We start from the raw sequence: 23,367 nt of genomic DNA, 5'->3' as shown, positions 1-23,367 counted from the left end.
AGGGTGGCAAACAGTCTAAATGAGAAAAGTAAATGGATATGTTTTGATCTCTTCTACAGTAGCTGTTAAGTTTATAAATTGTTAAGATTGTTATATATATTTTACTCATAACAGAAATTTGGGTCGAACAAGGGTATGGCAAATCCCAAGAAGGTGACAGAATCACCTCCATACTAATAAACGGCCTTCTGAGTTTGTCTCAACATTTCACAAAGGTTTTTCTTGGGTGAATAGAAGGATAAATCCGGCAAGAACATATAAGAACCAAGTCTCGATAGGACGCTATGACGCAATAATAGAAGGAAGCATTCAATAACGATAAAATGTAAACAGCATAAAACCACACCATCTGCGTTAACAGAGTCCATGGTAGAACAGACTTTTATTTACCTCAAACCATGATGTCTGTACAATGCTTATGCCAGCATTGAATAAAACTGGACTTATTTACAATTATTCAAAAACAAAAAAAAAACCCCATACATGCTTTTGCAATAAATTGACTTTTTTCCCCCAAAAGCATCACTATTTGTATTGCACCAAAATCTTTTATAAACACTTTATAATTTATAAGTTACATTATCACAGTGCAAAATGACCTTTGCACAATGAAAAAAAAAATAAACAGCTTTTGAAATGGTGAACTGGAGGTTTACAACACTCGGACATCTGCGGCGTTTTTCAATGAATATACAGTATAAATAGAAGTGCATATTGTACATAGCTGTTTATAATGGAAATGATACAATACAGACATTTGGCTACTTACAACTTAAAGCATGCACTACAGTGACATTGTACATGAACTAATGACATATTACATGGCGGGAAACATGGAAACTTGGCTACACTGCTTAAGCTTACGCCATCTGATGCTAGAGGGACCAAGTACTGGATGGGATGCAAGTTTTCCTTCCAGCAACAAAAGGATTAACGATTTAAAAGGATAAATATTGCGTTTTCTCTGCACAGCGAAATGTATTCCTCGTAGGAAGCTTCCAACTGCTGTCTTGACTTTTTTTTTGCTGATATATAACTTTTTTTTTAAGCACATGCAAAGGGCTTTTCTTAAGAACTTTTATTAGGTAACTTTCTAGGTAACACACACACATGCACGCAACAGAGCAACCTTACATTTCTGCAAAATTATTTAAGGGGATTACTCCAGTTGTTCTGTAAAAGGAAAGAAGAAACAGGGCATCAGAAAAAAGCATTCTGGGGAAATGCCAAACTTGCAAATAGTAGAAAATGGACCTAAACAGACTAATTGCATAGCATTCATATAGTCCTAAAGCTGTCCAATCTAAACGACTACAAAACTGAAATTCTGCACGGCCTTGAAAAGCCTGCTTTAATAACGGGATGTTAAACTCGATAATGGGATAGAGGTATACGAATTAAATATATATATATATATATATATATTATATATATAAACCAGCCAATATGCATTAAACCAATTGATAATAATTGGCACAGACAGGCACACTCAAGGGGTACTAAGCTTAGCATCTGAAATATGTTTAAAGAAAACTTCTCTCCATTGGGCCAAAAATTAAAAAAGGGAATTTGTTTCATCAGGTGCCTCTTTTCTTCACCCCCAAAAATAAACATTTAAACGGCAGAGATTTATCACGATCATTTCTTTCTCCCGCAAGGTTTACTTTAATTATTAGACCTGCAATTACATACACTTTGCAGAACACACGTGAACAGTTCATAAAATCAGTGCGCACAATCCTATTAGTCGGTGTATTTAGATAAAATAGTGAGTTATTTTTCATTATTATAGTGACTGTGATGTGTTAACCATTAATGGAGTCAAACAAAGTGAAGGCGGATTGAGGTTTAAGCACAGCAGTGATCATGAGGCATCTTAGGGTTCAACATACCGATACTGCACAGTAGATGATAGAATAGTGAAGTGCGACAGTTTACAATGAGCTATTAATAATCTATTATAAAACCAGCAATACCCTATTTATTTATATGTAGGCATCCTGCCAGAATTTTCTTTTTACTTATCGGTTTCAAATGACTAAACCGTATAAGCTGTATACAAACCGTGTGCCACAACGTTGACCTTTAGTTAAAAACTTCCAAGGAGGCACCAGAACCTGCTCAAAGCAGCCATTATCTTCCAAAACATGATGCTTCTGGCCTGATGCAGCCTCTTATCTCACAGAAGTGATTGCAAAATGTGAATGTATGTCCTCTTTTTAAGTCTACGCCCTTACACATTAAATGGTGGAACAAACTGCTCCTTTACCCAGACCTTCGTTTGCAGAGCGACAGTGGTCACCTTCTTACTCACCTTACTACCCCAGTAGTATTTGAGTTTTAAAAAGTTAAAATCGCAGTGCGTTTCAATAAGTTTATACTTGTATACTCTGTTTCTTAGTAATCTGTGCAAATAACTATTACACTATAGATTCTCGTGGTGCTGCAGAGCTGACGCTTAGACTTGCACTTGACTGACACTACATTCTGTTCCAAGTTTAGAGGAGAATGGGATAGCTGGCAATGTCGGTTTTAGCCGATGTTCAGCTCCAACTATATTGAGTCCCAAAGCAATTCAAAGTGTGGTAAGATCTGCCAAAAATGTTGCAAAAGCCACTTCTATAAAAACTATGAGTAACATTTAGCACACTGTAAAAGGTTATATTTAAAAAGAGACAGCCCAGCCACTTTAAAGCATATTATAGCCAAGTGTCTCCTTTATCTTACCAGTTTGCTGCCCCCCCCAACCTCATGGAGTGATTCATGAGTGCAGAATCACCCCAAATCTTCAACACATCATATGGTTTGTGGTTAAAAAAAAAATAAAAAAAAATTGTGTAATCAGGTCTAAATGTCTATTGCAAGATGTTGGTCTTTATACCATCAAGTACATTAAAGCCCAACAATGCATAAAGATTTTAATTTCTTTAAGAAACGGTTGTCTGGATTGCCTCAAAATGTTCTTGCATGAAACTAAAGGGCATGACAAACTCAGCGCAAGATGGAAAACTTAACCATTTATTCTTAAGACATAATACAAACTGTAATTTCTTGCATCACTACATGAACTGGCTATGATGGAGTGCTTCAAAGGCAACGGATACTCACTTTAATTTATGACGGGTTGGAAGGCATTTGGAGAAAAACACCACAGTAAGGACGGTTAATGACAACGATGGTCGAGTATATCAACCCAGAAACATGCTCTATCAGTAACAGTATAATTGTTAGTGTCACTTAAATAAAAAATAGTTCTATACAATATGTTCATTTGGTCATGTGTTATTTACAGATTTTACAAAAAAAAGATGCACACTCAAGTTACGTCCCTATCTCTGGTTAATACAGGTCACTGGGATAACTTGCAATAATAAACTAATAAAAACAATGGTTATGTGTGATCGGTTATATCATCCAGCCTTTAACCTTGCAGTGCAGGTTTCCTTTTTTGATCATGCAAATGCTCAAATGTACACAAGAAAAACAAACTCAAACTGAAGAAACTTCGGTGAGAAAGAAGTTGTTAAAAACCAAGACATCAAATGTTCTCTGTCCATTAAAAGGTTTATTTTTGTCTAAGTTGTGAAGTATAGTCCCTGATATGGGCAACACTGGCAATAAAGCCCAATCTCTCCCCCCCATGCCAAAAAAAAAGGAAATGTGTTGAACGAATAAAATACATCACACAAATAAATAACCTTAAAAATCTACGGGAGGGGAAACCATGTTTGAATTTTGAAATTGTGATCTATATATACACACATACATATCCTGCACAATATATATATATGTATATATATTCTGCACAAGCAGGAATAGGCTTACCTCTTACAGAGTATGGTGTAAACAGAAAAAGTAAATAAACAGTGAAATGAGAATGTAGAAAACAAAAAATACTGACTGAGGTAGCAGTGCTCTGCTTAGTGCAGAAATAAAAAACTGGCTTATGGCTAAAAAAACAGACCACTTGACAGACATGACATCAAATTAAACCGACGACCATGCAAAGACAGTTTAAACCATGCTTTAGTTTAAAAAAAATTAAATCACACATTCCCTAATTCTGCTGACATTTTTCTGCAGATAATGTCCATTGGATCAGTGTTATTTCCTTTTTGCTTCCTTTTTAATTTATTTTTATTAACCAATAACGAAGATTATGAAACAGAACACTGTACATGCTTTTTCCCATCTACAAAGAAAAAAAAACGCATAAAATAGTGTTAGTTCTCTGAACATGTCAATGAACAGCAAGTGTAAAAACCAAAAAAGGGAGACCCTCTAAGGAGGAGGGCTTTGGAGAGCAAAGTAAGATCTAGTAAGGAAACTAAATCTTGCCTTCACCAGCACTATGTTCATGTGAAAATTCAGCAGAAATAGACAGTTGCTTAAAAAAAAAAAATGTATAAAAATGAATTGGTTAAGTTAGACATTTCCATTCTGTCAAACTGTCAGTCAAGACCAGAACATTTCAGTTATGTTAGTGTCTGTGCTGTAAAGCCAGATAACCAAAGGTAAAGTGATGAACACAAACGGCCAAGAGATGCCCTCAGTGCATGCGGAAAAAGAGCACGGTTTGGCTTCAGGCTTTTCACACTCTTTACCAGGTTCCAAGTAGTTACGGGCAACAAATTTAAGTGCCTCGTCCAGAAGTATAACTGGTAATGAGATCTTCAGCACCATCAGCCACTGAGTCAAGTTCAACGGTGTAATCTGGAAGATGAGCTAAAGAAAAAGAATTGCATTAGTTTGGTGGTATAACAATGTACTATATTATTCTGTAACTTATCACAATAAAATCAACATACCGGTAATGGTTCTACATAAAGGATGAGGAAATGAAGCGACATCGACAAGCAGATTGAGCCCAACAACCACACATTCTCCCAAGGTGGCATCCTCAGCAATGACTGGTTTTCAGACAAGCTTAAGTAGAAGAAAAAACATTAGAATACTTATCAGCCAGTCTCTGAAAATAAAAACTGTACATAAAAAAAACATTACTGGAAACCTGGAGGGGGGATTAAAAAATAAATAAAAAAAAGTTGTTTATTCATATCACTCACCTGTTGAGGGCATTGCACATTTCTATGGTAACAAGAACAGACAGTGCCATTGTCATAGGATAAGGAGACTCGAAGACTGAACACTGAACACCTTCAAATTCTGGATTGTCTTCTTTGCATTGAAGAAAATGACTCTGGGGGGAAAGATATGCTGCTTTAATTAAAAGGAAAGTGTTCTGTGTTTACATGCAGAAGATACATTTAGCATTATATGATGTAAGTAAACTGTATCAAATTATGTCATCTCTATGTATACATGTTCAGCAAAGGTAGAATCTTAACATTTAACTGGATTTCTCCTGAATTTGCTAATCTCTTAAAATATATGAACTGTGTTGATTTGTGTAAAAGAGAATATGATTAACATACAAGCTGGTAGAATGTGACTTTTGGTCCATCTTCTTCAGCAATGAACCACCAGGCAGCGGCACCAACTGTAGCAGCACCAACATAACCTAAAAAAAAAAAAAAAAAAATTAGTCTCCCACGGGTGGACTTAAATTCACATAAACAAGCTTACCTTCTAACACAACCACTGTCACAAACTAGACAAAATGATAAAACACTGTGCTTCATTCAAATCAGGTTAGTAATCAAAGCATATTTCAGAATATATACATTTTAAATCTACAAAAAAGAAAAATTTCCCACTCACATCCAATAGCAAGGTAACGAAAGAAAAGCCAGCCACTAATTAAAGGTTCCTTGGGGTTGCGGGGTGGTTTGTTCATGATGTCCAGATCTGGTGGATTAAAACCCAATGCAGTGGCTGGGAGGCCATCAGTCACCAAGTTTACCCAAAGAAGTTGAACAGGTATCAATGCTTCAGGGAAACCAAGAGCAGCAGTCAAGAAAATACTAGAAATAAAAGAATTCGTAGATTGTTAAATAATGCAAACAGGGGGAGAGAAAAAAAAAAAAAAAAAAGATGCTTTAAAAACAAGTGGCATAGTTAATGCATGCAAGTGATGCGATTATCTACACTGAAAAGCAGCAGTAAATAAATATCCTATATTAAAACTATTTCCAAAAGGTAACACAAAAGTGTGTCTTCCAAAGAACAAAAAAAATGTTGATGTACAAAAAAACCCATACCAGACAACTTCCCCAACATTTGAGGAAATGAGGTATCGAATAAACTGCTTCATGTTGTTGTAAATAGCACGTCCTTCCTCAACAGCAGCCACAATGGTAGAGAAGTTATCGTCAGCCAAGACCATTTCTGAGGCGGTTTTAGCAACTGCAGTACCCGATCCCATTGCTATTCCAATCTCTGCCTTCTTAAGAGCCGGTGCATCGTTCACACCATCACCAGTCTGAAAAATAAAAATATTAGGTTTAAAATTAAAATATTCCCTGTTTTGGGAAGTCAAATGGTTATCCGTGGTGTTTGTTCTTAAGTGCACCTGCAATTCCAGTATTACCCTAAATATGCATTTAAGATTAATTGCTGAACAGTCAATTAACCGCCCAATTATAGCTTTGACACAGTTACAGTGTAAACAGCACAACATCAGACATCTGACAAGATATTTGATCAGTCACCTAGAAACCAGTATTTCTACCAATACAGAGCTACACGGTACCGCAAGCATGATTAGGTCAACACGTAATCATAACGCCTAACTTTTAAAGGTTATACACAGCCCAACGCAATAAAAACCTAATGCAATGGAGCTCCCACCATTTGCTACTTACCATGGCAGTGATTTCATCGAATGATTGTAGATACTCTACAATCTTTGACTTATGTGAAGGTTCCACCCGGGCAAAGCAGCGAGCCTTCATACAGGCTTCTCTCTGTGCAGCCAGAGACAACTCATCAAATTCACGGCCAGTATAAGCCTTATCAGAAACGTCTTCATCTTCACGGAAGATACCAACGCGACGGCAAATTGCAACGGCAGTTCCCTTGTTATCACCTGTAATCATGATAACTCTAATGCCGGCTTGTCTGCACATTCTCACAGAGGCAGCCACTTCTGTTCTTGGGGGATCCAACATTCCAACACAACCAACAAATGTTAGATTGGTCTAAGAAAGAGACAGAACAATAATCTCATGAGTTCATGTTAAAGGATTTATACACCTTGAGAAAATACAAATGCATGGATCAGCTGCATTTAACACAATATCAACATCCAGATTTTGTTAGTAGGAAAAATTAAGTTTCACAAAATTATATTAAGGCCATTTCTATTAAGCAAAAAGGGCGGCTGGCGTAGTTAAATTCACTAATGAGCCCATACATGCGATCATGTTAGCAATTACTGCACTTTGTGAATGGTTCATTAGTTGTAGTGTATTAGAGGTTCAAGTACAAGATGAATCATGTGTTAACCCATTCAGCAATATGACATGAGAATCAATGACAAAAATGCCCTGAATATATGAGGGAAAAGGGACCATGTACTGTGTTATAGGTGCACTATAAATAAGCAGAGACAATGTATAGCTCCTGCTAATGCTGGGTGGCCTCACCACCATAGTCACTAGAGGAATGTACTTGCGGATTGGGGCACTCATTTATTATGGCAATACAAGTGTAAGCTTGGCACCAGAAGTATTTTTTTACACAAACTAAACCATGAGGTGTTTAAATAGTAAGGAGGAATATAGTGGAACCATACCTCATAATTAATGAAATTAGAAGACTCCTCAAGGTTCATATCTTCTTTTCTTGGTGGGTTGTCATGAGTCGCCAGTGCCAAACAACGCAGAGTGTCCCTCCCAGAGCCCCATTCCCTGATCACGCTCGTAACCTTCTGCTTCACTCCAGGAGTCAAAGGCACTTTTGTGTTACCAACACGAACATGAGTACATCTGTCGATCAAGCCTTCTGGAGCACCCTGTGAGATCACAAATGTCATGATAAAACTTACTTATCCGCCTACAACACAAAAAAGCACACAAGCAGCTTCAAAGCAAAGGCTTCTATGTAGTAAAGAAACCAACAAGAAGTGTTGTGACAAAAAAAAAAAAAATTATGGTTACTGACCAAAAGAAACCGCTGCTTATAGACAGTGATCTCTGCACATTGGCCTTTAAAGTGGTAATAAGAGACCTTTTTCAAAACTGGCACAGAAAATCACCACCACGAACGATCACAATGAATCCACAACTAGTGCAGCAGCTACTAGATATTTAACTTACTTTTACAAACATTTTGCTCATAGAAGTGCGGCTTGGCTTGTTTGGAGTACAATACACAGACATGGACTTCCTGTCTCTGGAAAACTCTAAAGTAAATTCCTTCCTCATCAGTTGTTTTATGACCTGCAAAAAATGAGATGTTAGGTACATGTATACATGCACATTATGCATGGTTTTGCACTGCTTTATCTACACATACGGCACTTACAGAATTGCAGGCATTGGCCCGTTCGATCCTGGTAAGTCCTTTCAGATCAGTGTCAAAGACATTCATCTTTTCTACCAGACAGGTAAGTGCCGTCTCTGTAGCCTCTCCAACTTTTTCATAAACTCCCTTAGCCTATAAAGAGAAGATGAGTTAATATAATTGAAATTTTAAGCAAACAAAACTATTTCAATGCACATTATAGCGTTAAGCAGAATTTGTAGCATACAACAGTTGACGACTGGGGTATTAATGGTTCACGTAATGGTGGGCTATGCATAAAAAAAATAAAAAAAAAAAAAGGTATTTTTGAAATGAATGGGATGCTCAAACAAACAGGAACATTAGTTGCTATGGTGATAAGGATCAGCTTGTCCTAGAGCATGGGTGTGAGAATGCAAATTTGATTTTAACATTTAGAAAAAAAGCAGAGTTGTACCAACCTCATTAAAATCCAAAGAAGAATCGTTGCAAAGCGCACAGATTGTAGCGAGTTCTACCAAGCCATCATACTTGTGGCATTTAACAAGCTTGTCATCTTTTAACCTGTTATGATAACAAAGCAATACGTTTTTTAATACAGAAAACAGTTACCTACAGAATCTAGAATGAAAAGGAAAGATAAACATACAATTATTTGGTATCTGAACAGACGGAGTGTGCTTTCTCATGATAGAAATGTCACTATTAAACTATATACTGCACTACTCAGCGAGTACACACAATGCCTGCAAGGACAAGCACACAAACAATTATCCCTTCTGACATCAATAGGGTTTCAAGGCACATCCAATATTTACAAGATGTGCTAGCACTATGATCTGGCGAAAAATACAGGGCTTAAAATAAAATTTTAAAAAGTTTAACTAGTTTGCAAGTCTAAGACACCGAGTCCTGCTTCTAGTGACCGCTTTCTTACAGAATGCACCCTTTACAGACATACAGCCACTTTAAGTGCCATGTCTTTAAAAAAACATGAAAGGATTCCATTATAACATGTTAAAATATGTTTTTAATTATAGGTAGCATAACACTTCAATACATCTAAAGAGGCAAGCAAGTCTACCAGTTACTACCTTAAACCCAGAGTATGAAAAATTATATACATACACTTCTCCGACGGGGGCATAAGTAGATCCAGTGACAGAAAATTCATTGAGAGAGCAGCTGTCTCCTTCCACTCTATCTATAACAAACATCTGAAAGAGAAATCACATATGCAGTCAGGATCACTGGCATCAAACATGCCAAACCCGGCTTTCCATGATTAGATATCATGGTAGCCAGGGCTCCTACATTTATATCGCTTTTTATTTTCTTTAGCAGCTCATTCCTTCCTCGTAGAAAGGAATATATGCAGAGTGTAGGTAAGTAAACCAGAACTTTAAAAACATATCAAGAAACCAATCTATAGAACGCTGCATCAGAAGACTTGACTGGTACTTGAGTTCTTAGTAAATAGGATAATCGTACGCTATATGAACAGATCAAATCCAAGCAGATTACCTACAGCATTAAGGTAATAGAAAGATTAGGCAGCTACTTAATCGTGCATCTCCTCAATTTCCCCCAATTTCAGTGGGCACACTGTGATACTCTGCAGGGTTTTATCAAATGCATTTGGTATTTGTGTGATTGGGTCAGTAATTTGCTGCCTTACAAGTGTGAATATAAGACAGTCTGCCTACAGCGGTTATGCAACAGCATTGCAAGTAGCCTGCTCTGGAATGCCTAATTATGTGTAAAAAGGCTACCAAATTATTTAAGCATGCATTAGGTCAACAGCCGCGCACATTTACTTTATGCATGACACTTTTTAAACTGTGCTCTGGTGCGGGCTAAATACAGAATGGCATGAAGATGACTTGCAATCTATTTTTTGGTCATTAGTTATCCCTCCAGATAAAAAGCATTACGTGAAGTTAAATCCTCCAAAAAAAAAAACAAAAAAAAAAAAAACACCCGCAATATTTAGAATGCAGTGAGGGATGGAAAGCAAGCCAAGGATGAATGGTCAATTTAACAGCGAGACAATGCACCGCAGGCTGCTCCGGAATAATTAAAGTAAAACGTGTTTGGAAGAATAACAGCTACATGGGTGAAATATTCAAGGTGACATTGGAAATGCAGGCAATTCCTGCTGCATAGATGTATGTGAAAGCAGAGTTGTGGCACGCGGGTGCGCAGTCTAAAAACGGCAGGTAGGAAATGCAGAACATACAACTACAGAGAAGACAAGAGACAAGCGTTTGGCACTTCTACTCTGCCTGCTTCTTCTCCCAACGTAGAGACACAACCAGCCCTTGGCTCACGGCAGATTCCGGATAGCTTTACGCACCGGCCATACACGTTTAAATTCCCCCATTGTATCAGCCTCTACGTCGTCTGCCGGAAGGGTGACGCTTCTCTACTATACAGAGAATTAGAACTTTCTTGGGTTACATGTAAGCCTATGGCCCTCTAGTATTAGATTATGGTCTCTTGTTCTAACTTGTTCAGTCCAAGTATATAAGCAGTCACACCTTTCCTTCATGCCATACATACTAAAATAGTAACCTGCAAATCATTCACCATTTCAGTAGCTCTTCTTTAAGCTCTCTAGAATGTCAACATGTTTCTCCTTAGCATCCAGACTATTCTAATCATTCAATGAATTTGCAGCGGTGATGTTAGCAATGACCATCGAAGAGGCATAGAGCTTTCTAAATTAAATAGTGGGGTGACAATATATATTAAGAAAAGAATGTATGCCAGGAAGCGAACGATCTTCTGACAAAACAGACAACAACGGACCAGCGCAAGCCGTGCTCAGAGGAAGCGCACAGAACGCCCGCTTGCAGTTTCACTAGTGGCCCGAGCTTGGATTGTATTACACATCCCTATGAAATGATAGTCGCCAGTCACAGGCAGTTTTCCAGGAATTACTCGCTACAATAAAGATTCTTACCCTACAGACAGACATCTGGTTAGTGGTTAGAGTGCCAGTCTTATCAGAGCAGATGACCGAGGTGCAGCCCAGCGTTTCAACCGACGGTAGGCTTCTGACAATTGCGTTCTTCTTTGCCATTCTTCTGGTTCCCAGAGCCAAACATGTGGTGATGACAGCAGGCAACCCCTCAGGTATGGCAGCAACAGCAAGGGCAACAGCAATCTTGAAGTAGTAAATGGCACCTCGCATCCATGACCCCCCATGGACTGGATCATTGAAGTGTCCAATGTTGATGATCCAAACAGCAATACAAATTAGAGAGATAACTTTGGAAAGCTGCTCGCCAAACTCGTCAAGTTTCTGCTGCAGAGGAGTCCTTTCTTGCTCAGTAGCTACCATTTCGTCTCGTATTTTACCGATCTCTGTATTTACGCCAGTTGCTACCACAACTCCAATAGCTTTACCGGCAGCAATATTTGTACCCTGGAAGAAATAAGAAAAGCTTTATTACCCAGTTCAAAAGAGTACACAATATATGTGTCACCCAAATTCACAGTGTGGAAAATACCCTAACTGTATCAGAAAGCCACCTTGTGTTTATTTGAAATTCTACGTTCTATAGCTTAGCATGCTAAATAAATCTATGTGGATTGGTTCTGGCAGCCATAAGGCTGGGGTGTGGGGAGCAGTCTCACCATCTGCCAAAACCTCATCTTCCTTAAGGTAAAATAGTCCCTTTAGAACCAGATCTCTTCAGAAAAGCAATTAAAAAAATAAAATGGTCACTTTAATAAACGTTTAGTATAATGAATGGATTCGTTGACAGCTGACATCTCATTGAAGCTTTTGGGCCTATTTTGCAACATGCTATGAGTCAAAGCAAAAGGATGCTAACTAGAAATTGTTAGATTAAAACGCGGTAGGGTTCCTTATTGAAAATACATTTATATTAATTTTGAATCCTAAAACGTCAGCATAAATTTGAAGCAAATCATATACTTACGGAAAAGAGCATATTCTTTTTGTCCTGATTGACAGCCCGAGGATCGGGGACTGGGTCAGTGTGTTTAATAACAGAGACAGACTCCCCTAATAAAAGAATATTACACTTTAGTATAATTCAGCGGGTGTTGTATTCCATTACATCTAAAGTAACATCTTGTGCCACTGTAAAACACCACATCGTGTACATCTGAAAATTAGCGTTATAATCACTAGAGTACTGCTAATGATTTCCATTTGAACGCCAGCATTAGACTGGGCATTACGCACAAAGTCGTTTCTGCTTCAGTGGAAATTGATTTAATTTAAAGCAGAAAGTTTACATACCTGTAAGGATTGACTGGTCAACTCTTAAAGTTGTTGATTTGATAGATGTTAGTCGAATGTCAGCTGGAACTTTGTCACCCACTAGAAACCAGAATATTCAGCGTTACAGAACGAGACTAGACAAAATGTGATGTGCTCAAACACCAGGCAATGTAATGCCGAGCACTGCATAACAACGTATATCCATGAATGTACCAACTGCGACATACACATACATATATAAAGGTTAAAATGTAGATAGTTACAAGAAATCACACTATACTGTCACATACAGCTATGGCTAATTGGCTCCTGGGATTTGTTAGCCCTGCTCATGAGTGAGCATTAAATATCTAGGTTTACTAAACTGAACGAAATACCTGATAGTGGCACAGGATTCATCTGCCATATAGCCAACGGGGTTTCACAAGAGTTATAATCATAAATTGATTGCGAGCCACTTGTAATAAAGTAGTAATAAATAATTAAAAAAACAAAACCTTAGCTATGAACCCTTAATATTTCTGGAGAGAAAGTAATAATTCTTAGTTTTAGTTTCGCTCCAAGAAAAAAAATGACAAGCAGTTTTAGAAGTGGCCAAATCAAACCACACAATGCAGTCTGCTCTCTATGGCAGGAATCGTGTGCGTTATTTCCCTAGAGGGGCAGCTTATGCAATTATAAGCAATAGACTGTCGGAGGTTCATTCACAGACTGATTAATTTGCCTTTTGCACCAATATTCCATGATAAGCTAGTAAGTGTGTCCTTGAAGAGCAAGGGGGGCCGGCTAAACAATGAACAAAGCCAAAAATGGGAAAACTATTTCAATGTAATCCATGTGTTGTAAATTGGTTCACGTTGAGACATACAACATCAGCTGGCTCTCAGCTACTGAGTAGCACCCAACCACAGTATTGGTTTGTGACGTCAGAGGGTCTAAGATACACTGAACAATATGTTAGCTTTCCAGATATTTCTGATTGGAGCATACAATGAAAAAATAAAATGTCTGTATAAATATACAAGCCACACAGACATTTGTGTGCATGGTGGGTCCATGCCCAAAACACAAACCACCTCTTCTCCCACGTCTGGCAGGCCATTTGTTAAGCTGTTACTATGTTGTGGCTGTAGCCAAATAGTTGAGGGTAAGACTCCTCCACCTACACTGCAGAAATCCCCAAACCTGTGAATGCGGACTATCCCAAGGTGGAAAGATGCAGAGTTTGATCAGTGACCTATATGTATCCAAGACATTCATTTTATTATCTGGCGACAGAATTGTAGATGGCTGCTCTAGGTACTTGGCTTTCCAGAAGACTGTCACTGTCATGCTTTCAAAACCATGCTTGCACTGTAGCCAGGATATACCACTTTCAGCTTTTCTGTGCTCACTAAACTGGCACAAGGGGTTAAAAACAGGTTCTACAACCATACCCACCAGCACTAAAAATGCATACATCAGTATAGGTCAGTGACAGTCATTCACCAGTGTAGCTAAAGACAAACTAACGTGGACATACAAATGTCATTGGCATGAGGCCTAGAATTCCACTTTGAGATATGCATCCTTGTGTGAGGTGCTCCACCACTTCCCTACATGGACATCTCTTCAGACATTCTATGGCAAAGAGCGCTCAATACCCGCCATAAAGGTATTAGCAGCGTGTTTCAGTCACATCAGCATTGCATCATGACTACGGGAGACACCCAATAAATCTGTGCTGCAGATCTTCTAAAAAGATTTAAAGTCTGTAAATGTCACAGTGCTCTTAGACATATTTCTTCACATCACACACAGATTTCTTAAATCACTCAAAACTGGCTCCCAAGTGATCACGCCACTGTACATTCACACAATGTTCTCACAAATTCAGTTACCATATTACCCCCACCACATGCCATACGCACAAACTCATTAAATATTCCCAATACTCAAAAATATGGAGATAAGCAGATAAACCTATTAGCATCTGTTTTCTTAAATATGTTTTACAATTCTGGGGTTAAACAGGTATAAGAACCCCTGGACACATTAAAATTCCCCCAAGGAGCCAGTTTGTGACTAGATTAGTGACAATCTGAAAGCGAGGGCCTCAGGAATTGGGCCTTTAAGAGGAATAAACTACATCAATACTGCCCATCCAGTGAGTTAGACGATCTAAGGCTTGTACGACTCAGAAGATACTTTCTTCAAGTTACCCAGGCCTCTCCCATTAAGCCATTAGCAGTGCGAGAATGAAACAGAGGGAAATATTAACAGCAGTTCTCTGCTGCATAACAAACCAGATTGGACCAATAAATAATTAAGGGCAAAAAGGAAAAGAAAACGTTAACAGTTTAAAAAACGTGCTTACCTGCCACTTCAACAATATCCCCAGGCACAAGATCTCGTGCTTTAATCCTTTGTACACTCTTTCGGTCCTGTCGGTAGACTTTGCCCATTTCAGGTTCATACTCCTTAAGAGCTTCAATAGCATTTTCAGCATTTCTTTCCTGGGTTAAAAAAAAATATATATAAATGCTAATGCATCTTATAGATCAAATCCCATCCCATCCAAACGTGCAAAAGCCCATACAGTCTAATACTAGTGTCACATTACCAAGCTACACTCCAAGGTACACATTCAGTGTTTTCAATTGACGCCATGTACAATTAGGTCATTGCACCGTAATACTTAACACTGCATGCCATCTGACAGAAGTAGTGACCAGCATCACTATTAGGTTTAATGAAAATGATTAACCATGGAAAAAAGAATCAAAACCTGCTGTGGTAACCTTGTTGCATCAATGATTCATAAGAACAGTTTTCCAAGGACAAATTTTAAACAGAAAAAGGTCACATGAAAAAATTAAATAAGTGGTCTCCTTACACATTGCTGTAAGTGACATCCTATTTGTATCATTCATGAGCTGTACTGTAAAGATACCACCAATTTTCAAAAACTAGATTCTAAGTTTTAATTACAATACATATGTCTGAATAGCAGCCAAAAATACGATCTGAAAAGAATTTGGAGCACTAGATCAATGTCAGCCCTGTCTGGGGGGGGTGAAAATGAAGAAAATGTCCGAGAAGCCTTTAAACATCACATTAGTGGTATTTTACGAAGAGGTGAGCTAAAGTGCATTCAGGCCAATAAGCAACGTTCACATATAGTTACTGTTCTTGCTGTATGATATCCAACACCTGCATTACTAATAAACCTGAACAAGAGGAATTGCTAGCTGGCAACAAATCAAAAGTACAGCAAGAAAAGAAAAACCTTTGTGCAAAAGGAGGTTACAACACAAGTTTATACTTCAGGACCGTGTACATTAACTTATTGCTTAACGTCAACAACCATGGTAACTAAGAATCAAGGGTGATCTAGCTCAAGCGGCAGACAAATGAATATATAGATGACGTACAAAAATGACTACCATAGTAAGTTCAATTGAAACCAGCAACCATAGCAGGCTACCAGATCTGATTGAAATGTGGCACAGCTAAAGACTGAATTCAGATGCCCATAAAGACTTGAAACAACCCAAACGGAAAACAGTTACTGAAAAAAAAAAACTAACAAGCCACAAAAAATAAACACACAAGCCATGCTTACAGACGAAAGAATATCATGGATATGATAAGTTCCGGGAACGCCATACTACACACTGCCATTTCCCCCCGAGATATTTGCTTACCTGCCACACACCCACAATGGCATTTGCTACCAATATAAGTAAAATTACAAAAGGTTCCACAAAGGCTGTAATTGTTTCCTCTCCTTCTTCAAACCACGCCAAGGCCTGCAATAAAAAAAGAGAGCCAATGAAATAAAAACTGCCTTTATACATACAATCTAAAATCATTCTGCGCATAACACTTACCTGCCCAACCATTGCTTAGCATCCACTAATCAGACTACATACAAGAGCTAGTACATATAAAGAAACATTTATAGCAGGTGACTTCTAGAAAGATCCTTAGAGAACGGATTCTCAGCCTTCCTAATGCCGCGACCCTTTAATACAGTTCCTCATGTTGTGGTGCCCCCCCAACCATAAAATTATGTAATTATATATTGTGAAATATGCGTTTTCCCGATGGTCTTAGGCGACCCCTGTGAAAGGGTCGTTCGACCCCCCAAAGGGGTCGCGACCCACAGGTTGAGAACCGCTGGATTAGAGTCAATAAAGAGCCTCACGTATTCCTTATTTAGTATTTCATTGTGGGATACAATTCTAATTCAAAGTCCAATGGGACTGCTGTGTTTGGAAGGCAATCAATAGCTTCCTTCTGCTGGATTCACAAAGCAATCAGTGACATGAAGTTCCTGCTCGTTGACTCACTGAGGACAGTACAGTTAAGTAATAACATGTTGTGACAGATTGTCTGGATTCATCAAGTCTGTCTCTACACAGTATTCATTTGCAAGGGATTTTGTGGCATATATTCTGTCTTTACAATTCATCAAAAGTCACTATGTGGCCTCTTAACCAGCCCTATTCCGACCTAATGCAGTATATAATGGGATTTATGGTACCGAAGAACATTTCATTTGGGCAGCTCTCTGGCTTGGCTTCTCAATACATCCATGGCTTTTTAGTTGCTCTCTGGGACTTGATAAAACAGACAATTTTGTATAGTTTGAAATACATGCAAGGCCTGGGCAGATGTTTTGCGCAGTTTCACCTGATGCCTGGACGTGGCAGATACTGACACACACAACACACAGGCTAAAACGTGGTCTTATCCCTGAAGCCAACAATGGAATGTTACATTGAGTAAGCAATATTGTATCCGCTCAGAGAGATACTGTAATGACACAGCAGCAGAGGACATCCTCATCTCATCTAAATGTACAACAGCAAACTACTGAGACTACCAGGGGCTTTCTATATACAAGTAGATTGATATCAGCACAATGCAATATTATTTCATTCTGTCAGGACTAACGAACAGATCATTACTGAAGGTCATTTACCCAATTTAGTGAGGCATCAAACATTCTGCCACACAACGCATCTGAGACATTTAACTAAAATTAACTTAAATGTACAAATAAGTAGTAGAGCCTTCACAGACAATTAATGTGCGTTAAAACACAGCCTAAGAGAAAGGCAGATAAGGAAGGTTCTAGAAAGGGACAGTACGCTATTGATTGAATGATGGTGTGTGTGTGTGTGTGTGTGTGTGTCAATCAATCAATGATCAGCAATTAAACAGCCAATGCAAATTCAGGATAGCAAGATACTTTGAGAAGCATGTACCCCAATATTTTAGGAGAAATATTTTAATACTTACAAATGATATACAAGCAGCAAGAAGCAAAATTCTAACTAATAAATCTTCAAACTGTTCAATCACCAACTCCCATAATGTTTTTCCTGGAGAAAGAGAGCAGGTTTAACACAAGTGGTTTAGGCAATTATTATTCACACAAACGGAAAGTTCTGGACAGTCAGGGAAAATCTTACCTTCCTCTGCAGGTAATTCTGTTGGGACAATGGATTTTCCCCAGGAACAGAGGTGGAGATGGAGAAAAAATAAAGAGTTAAAATTATGAAAAAAATAATAAAACAATCTCACCTCTTGCCAGTAATTAGCCTTGTTATCATAGCACAGAAACTTTCCATTTCATGCCAAGTCACCATTCTAAGCAGCTACAGAATAACCTAATTATAAAAGAAAATGCACTATGCCTATACCAATATAGAATATAAAATATATATATCTATATAACCAAAGTCTGATTCTTCACTGACAGCCGAAAGCAGAAAATAATATCCAAAAACAGCTCCTCCGAGGTAAAAAGCTTAAGCTTCCATTTATATTCTCTATCAAACCCATTTCCCAGAGTCTCTGAATTGTGCAAGTAAGAAGAGGCTGAATATTGTGCAATGGATTAAAAAATAATAAACGCTCCAAGATTAAAATCATTTTGAAACGCAGATGTTAAGGAAGTGGAGAAACCGGTTATTGCACAGTGGGAGGGAAAGAAAAAAAAAACACGAGGTTGCATCCAGGCAGCCATCTTCTCTAATCCTAGCATCATGGAGATGCCGGCTAGACACAGGATAGGCCGCACAGGAAGTGTGCCAATGCCATCTATTCTACGGTAGAACAGGTGAACGATTACTAGCAGTAATAACACCATTCACACGCACCTAGCCCACATCGTATAGCGACAGACAAACGCCAACACTAGCTCTTCCCTAGCGTTGATAAGGCGCAGCTACAATATGAAGGCGATTCGGATACACCGGATTATTGCTTTTCAATGACCTCTTCTATAGATCCATTTACGTTAAAGCAGCTGTGCCTCAGGCTACACACACTGCAGAGGCCAAGCTGAGACGCAGTGAGCGGCCTGTGATGCTACTGACCGGCAGATGCCCGCTCACACGGACCCGGTAGATTAACCCCCTCACGTACCATTAGGGCCCCATTTTTCCTTCTGCTTCTTGACCTGCTCCAGGCCGAGTCCCGTGCTCTCATTCACGTTAAAGTGATTCAAAACTTCCTCCACCGTCTTGGTGTGCGCGTTCTCCATGGCTGGACCGGTTCAGCCCCCCCCCCACGTCGTGTACACGGATCTCTCCCGTCTACAATATAAGCTGACGAACAAGGGGTCTTCACAGCTCGCTTTCCATACAATGCCTCCGCCCCAGGGAGCGTAAACTCGGGATGTCACCGCCAATTGCCTAGGTGGGGAGTCTTCCGTCCACGACCTCCCTGATGTATTCCGGGAGAGGATCTTCTGTTCAGGGATGCTCTGTAGGCTTCATTAAGGAAGACAAAAAAACCCTCTAAAATAAAAGATTTATTTGGTGCCGATGGGAGAAAATATGAAAATAAATATTTTGAGCCTTCGTAGGACTGGCGGAGCCTCCGCTTGCGATAGATCGTTATCTGGCACGACCGGCGTATTATTCAGAGGAGATTTACCTCAGCACCTTCGTCTACTCTCCTCCTTCCGAAGTATATTTAGCGATGCACCACTAAGAAAACCGTCCCGGCAAGCGATAGTTAATGTCCTCCAGGCCTCCCTCCGGTTTTGGTGCTGCGGCCTCCCGTTCCTTTTTTTCCCCCCACCGTCGTAACACCCTACAACTTTGCACGCAGCTCCTACTCCTAGTGGCAGCGAAGCCGAGCAGTTATAGCATTTTATTCTGAGGCTGTCCCAGCCTTACGGTCGCGGCATGTGGACGAATTTGATTGGCTGCAGTGTACGTCACGTGGCCACGCCTTGTTCTTTCCAGCAGGATCCCGGATCATGGTGACGTAGCTCGCATTGCGTCCAGTGGGGGAGCTCATCCCGCGCTCAGCTGAGGCCGAAAGGGGGCGGGGCTTTAGAGCTTTAAATCCATTTTATCGCTGCGGTTCTATTGTGGTGCCCTGCAGACCGGTTATTCTCGCGATACCCTGGACCCGCGATTTGGTGTTCTAGTGCATTGTGATTACCTCCGGGCTGTGTTTGATGTGAATAGATATATGAAGGAGGCTCACATTTTTATAAACTCTCTGGATTTGAAATCAAATCTTTGGCTTTTATTAAAAAATATTCCAAAGCAAAGTTTGCTCACAATTCCTAACATTATAGGAACCATTAAATTATCTTTCCATTTGTTGCCATGGTGTATTCACTTTGCCCTAGAATGACTTTCCCCAGCAGATGTCTGGTGGGCTGGTGACCAGTGAGGCCACATGCGTGCCAATACTGCTGCTTCAGTGGTTGGCTACAGCTGCACACTGCATGAGTATAAAAATCAGGGCAGGACTACTGATAGCTTGGTGGCCATGGCACTTTAAGGCTGGTTGCTAAATGACGTCCGTACAGTGGAGGCATGAGATTGACAGGCCGTATGTTATGTTTGTATGCTCACGTAGAGCGTGGCCGGGCATACGAAGACAATGACTGCACACGGCGGTATCAAATCCGCTGCTGGAGGGACTGATGGGGTGCATATGGAGCAATGTCAGGCAGTAGCCCAGCAGGCATTTGCCCGGTGCACTAGATGACTAGTCAGAGGCATGTGGCCACATGTACGTAACTTAGAGGCCGCCAACTTTGAAAGTAAATCAAGGAAATCTCGCTTATTAATCTATGCATGATGGTGGGTTAACTTGCAAACTCATGGGCATCTGAATAAATCATAGCAAAGTTGGGAAGTTAACTTGCCTAAAACTAACCGTTTTATAAAAAAAGTCACAGGGACAAGGAGTTCAATAAAGAAACTGTTTCTTGTAACATCAGCACGTGCTTACAGAATACAGTTATGGAATTCCTGGAAAACCGGTTTTAAGCTTGTTTTGGACACACATAAAACCAATATATTTGTTTGCCGAATGAGATAAGATACGTGATGCTTGTTACCTTGTTACATGGCATAATTAAAGTTTGTATCTATCATGTGCTTTCATATCATGGAAGGGTGCCTATTACAATCTGCGTATGTATAAAAAGTATAAAGAGATTTTTTTTTCTGACAGCAACATCAGAAAAAGTAAATCTGAATGAAAATGGGTATAATAATGCCCTAAAATGCGGCATGTTCATTGTCAAAAAGGGCTTCAGGATAAGTGCTGGTAATTCCAGTCTGTTATGGCAGAAGCACTAATTTGCTACTTTTCACGTATTGCGTGTATTACTTGTTTGTGGCGTCTTTATTACGTCCCTAAAATCTCAAAAAGGTTGTGTCTGGCAGCATTCATTCATCATAAGCAACCTCTCTTTTCTCACAATTAAAAATCTTTTGAAATACTGCTCTGATAGTGTGGATCCAGTACTGATGGAACTAGAAAAGAGGTGGCAAAAAACTATAGTATGTTCTCAAATTAGGGAAGCCCAAGGCAATCTTTGCCACCCACATTTCAGGACCTCACTTGCATATTCAAACCATTCACATCCCCTTCAGTATTACTCAGCACACTGTGATGCTTCACTACAAGCCTTTGTCACCTCTATTTGTTTGCTAGAAAAATAGTAGGTCTGGCCAAGTAACCATGATGGCTTTAAGTGGGAGGGCCAGCTTTCCATTTGAAGAGAAAACAATGGAAATTTTATGAAAAATAAACACGAACGTGACATAATTCAAAGGAGTGTCCACCTCTATTCTAATAGTTTTATTTTATGTACTAGGGCCAGATTTAGGATTAAAATCAGCCCTTGTTCTTTAAGCCCAGTGGCTGATGAATGACATCGGTGCAGCATGTAGCTACATGTATCCAATCAGCGGCCACACAGGATCTGTTGTGTAAGTGGCGGTAAAGGTGGGTGAGCAGTGTCATTGTGCACTGGCCCACCAGGCATTTGCCAGATGGCCACTTGATACACACTGGTAATGTGAAGTAGCCCAGGCCATCTATTGGAAACATGCTAAGCTGTCTGTCACTTCTCTTACACCACCAAAGAAACACATGCCCCTCGATCAGCGTACATCTTAGTTCTCTGCCCTAAGATAGGTGATTTGGGTGGGTCTGTAACGTCATCATAGCCCCAGTCACAGGGTCACCCAAATGCCAAGCAAGAAAAGGCTTGAGCACCAGTGACACTCAAGCTTCACATATATTATGTGGAAAGAGGAGGAAAGAGAGGGCTAGAAGGGGTGGGTTGCCACAGACTCTTTGGGACACTGACTTTGAACACGTTTCTTATTAGGGGACATCTGACAATCCAGCTACTGTAGATGAAATAACCAAATGCCTAGGATACTGTTTGAATTTCTGGAAATTCTGCACTTCTGTGGATTTACTTTATACTAAAATGAGTTCTACCCAGCAAAGGCTGCCCAGAGTTATGCATTTTTGGCTGAGCATAATGGGAGTTGCAGCCCACACCAGCTTGGGCGCAAGATGTGGCAGATCAAAATTGCTTAACTGAGCACAAATCCAGCAAGTTTCTCAATGTCTGGCTGAGCATGATAGGAGTTATGGTACTAAGAACAAAGTTGTCTGCCTGCGCCTTGCTTGGTATGATAAAAGTTGTAAGTATCCTAAAAAGCTTAGACCAAGCGATATGTTGCTCATTCGGTGGCCATCAAGGAGTTAACCTTTCCACTATAGCAGTCACCAGTTATTCATTGGTCTTATGCAATGCTGACAAAAAAGGACCTTTGCTATCTTTCAGCTAAAGTGCTTCCTGAAAGCCTTTCAAGGCACTGGCTGGAGTCATGGGAGGGCCTGCACAGATCCAGACGTAGAAGGGAGGCGCTGACCTTCCTGCGTTCCACTTCTTAGGCCTCAACAACTCAAGCAACTTTGTTGTTGCAACAAATCTCATCAAACAGAAATCATTGTTAAATGTGCGTAAGAAAGCTGGCAGCAACAGAGTTGGGGATTTTTACTCAAAGGAAAAACTGGTTTATAATGCTACAAGTGCACTTTTTCGTTTGCAGACTGCATTTGCTTGCAGTTCTGCTGCTGGCGCAGGTGGCTCCAGACAAGATTTCACACAGTAATTGTCAGAAAGTGAATTAAATTGTTAAACACTAAGTGCGTATGTTGGAACTGTGTACACACAAATGTAGAAGTTCAGACTTTTCCCCCCTGGTGATTGCTAATACAGCTTGTTCCACAGTTTGCGGTTCCTGAACTTTGATATGTAGTTGAAACATGTGCTCCGGTGTGTGGACTTATTATCGGTTTTGTTCCCTATCATTAGCACAGTGGTATTCAGTGCTATAACGCTGATTGCTTGTATTTCTAAGTTTTTTTTT

General features: G+C 39.6%; 1 protein-coding gene across 2 annotated transcripts; it reads right to left on the bottom strand.

Moving 5' to 3' along the window:
• Positions 1-350: 350 nt before the first annotated feature.
• On the bottom strand, positions 351-19,795 carry ATP2A2 (ATPase sarcoplasmic/endoplasmic reticulum Ca2+ transporting 2). 2 transcript variants are annotated; one of them, XM_053472908.1, is made up of 22 exons: positions 19,598-19,795; positions 19,085-19,431; positions 18,127-18,144; positions 17,954-18,036; positions 16,351-16,455; positions 15,021-15,159; positions 12,683-12,763; positions 12,357-12,442; positions 11,372-11,836; positions 9,535-9,623; positions 8,868-8,970; positions 8,428-8,559; positions 8,220-8,342; positions 7,697-7,915; positions 6,765-7,100; positions 6,162-6,382; positions 5,722-5,924; positions 5,436-5,521; positions 5,067-5,200; positions 4,809-4,926; positions 4,605-4,725; positions 351-1,173 (listed from the first exon to the last, which is right to left on the bottom strand). In XM_053472908.1, the coding sequence occupies exons 2-22, from the start codon at positions 19,200-19,202 to the stop codon at positions 1,160-1,162; spliced, it is 2,994 nt and encodes a 997-aa protein (XP_053328883.1). In that variant the 5' UTR covers positions 19,203-19,431; positions 19,598-19,795; the 3' UTR covers positions 351-1,159. The 2 variants fall into 2 exon arrangements, with proteins under 2 accessions (XP_053328883.1, XP_053328875.1); XM_053472900.1 differs by lacking the exon at positions 351-1,173 and having other exon boundaries at positions 3,003-4,725.
• Between the last annotated feature and the right edge of the window lie 3,572 nt (positions 19,796-23,367).

The sequence above is a fragment of the Spea bombifrons genome, chromosome 1, assembly GCF_027358695.1.
Source record: "Spea bombifrons isolate aSpeBom1 chromosome 1, aSpeBom1.2.pri, whole genome shotgun sequence".
Classification (NCBI taxonomy): Eukaryota; Metazoa; Chordata; class Amphibia; order Anura; family Pelobatidae; genus Spea; species Spea bombifrons.
Note: the sequence above shows the minus strand (reverse complement) of the source record. Positions and strands in the feature narration are given on the sequence as shown.

Excerpts from the sequence above, each read along its gene's own strand:
- ATP2A2 (XM_053472900.1), bottom strand. The coding sequence starts at position 19,202 with ATGGAGAACGCGCACACCAAGACGGTGGAGGAAGTTTTGAATCACTTT. Across the intron at positions 15,160-16,350 it reads CCATTGTGGGTGTGTGGCAG|GAAAGAAATGCTGAAAATGC; the intron begins GTAAGCAAATAT and ends TTTTTAACCCAG. Across the intron at positions 5,201-5,435 it reads AAGTCACATTCTACCAGCTT|AGTCATTTTCTTCAATGCAA; the intron begins GTATGTTAATCA and ends CTTTCCCCCCAG.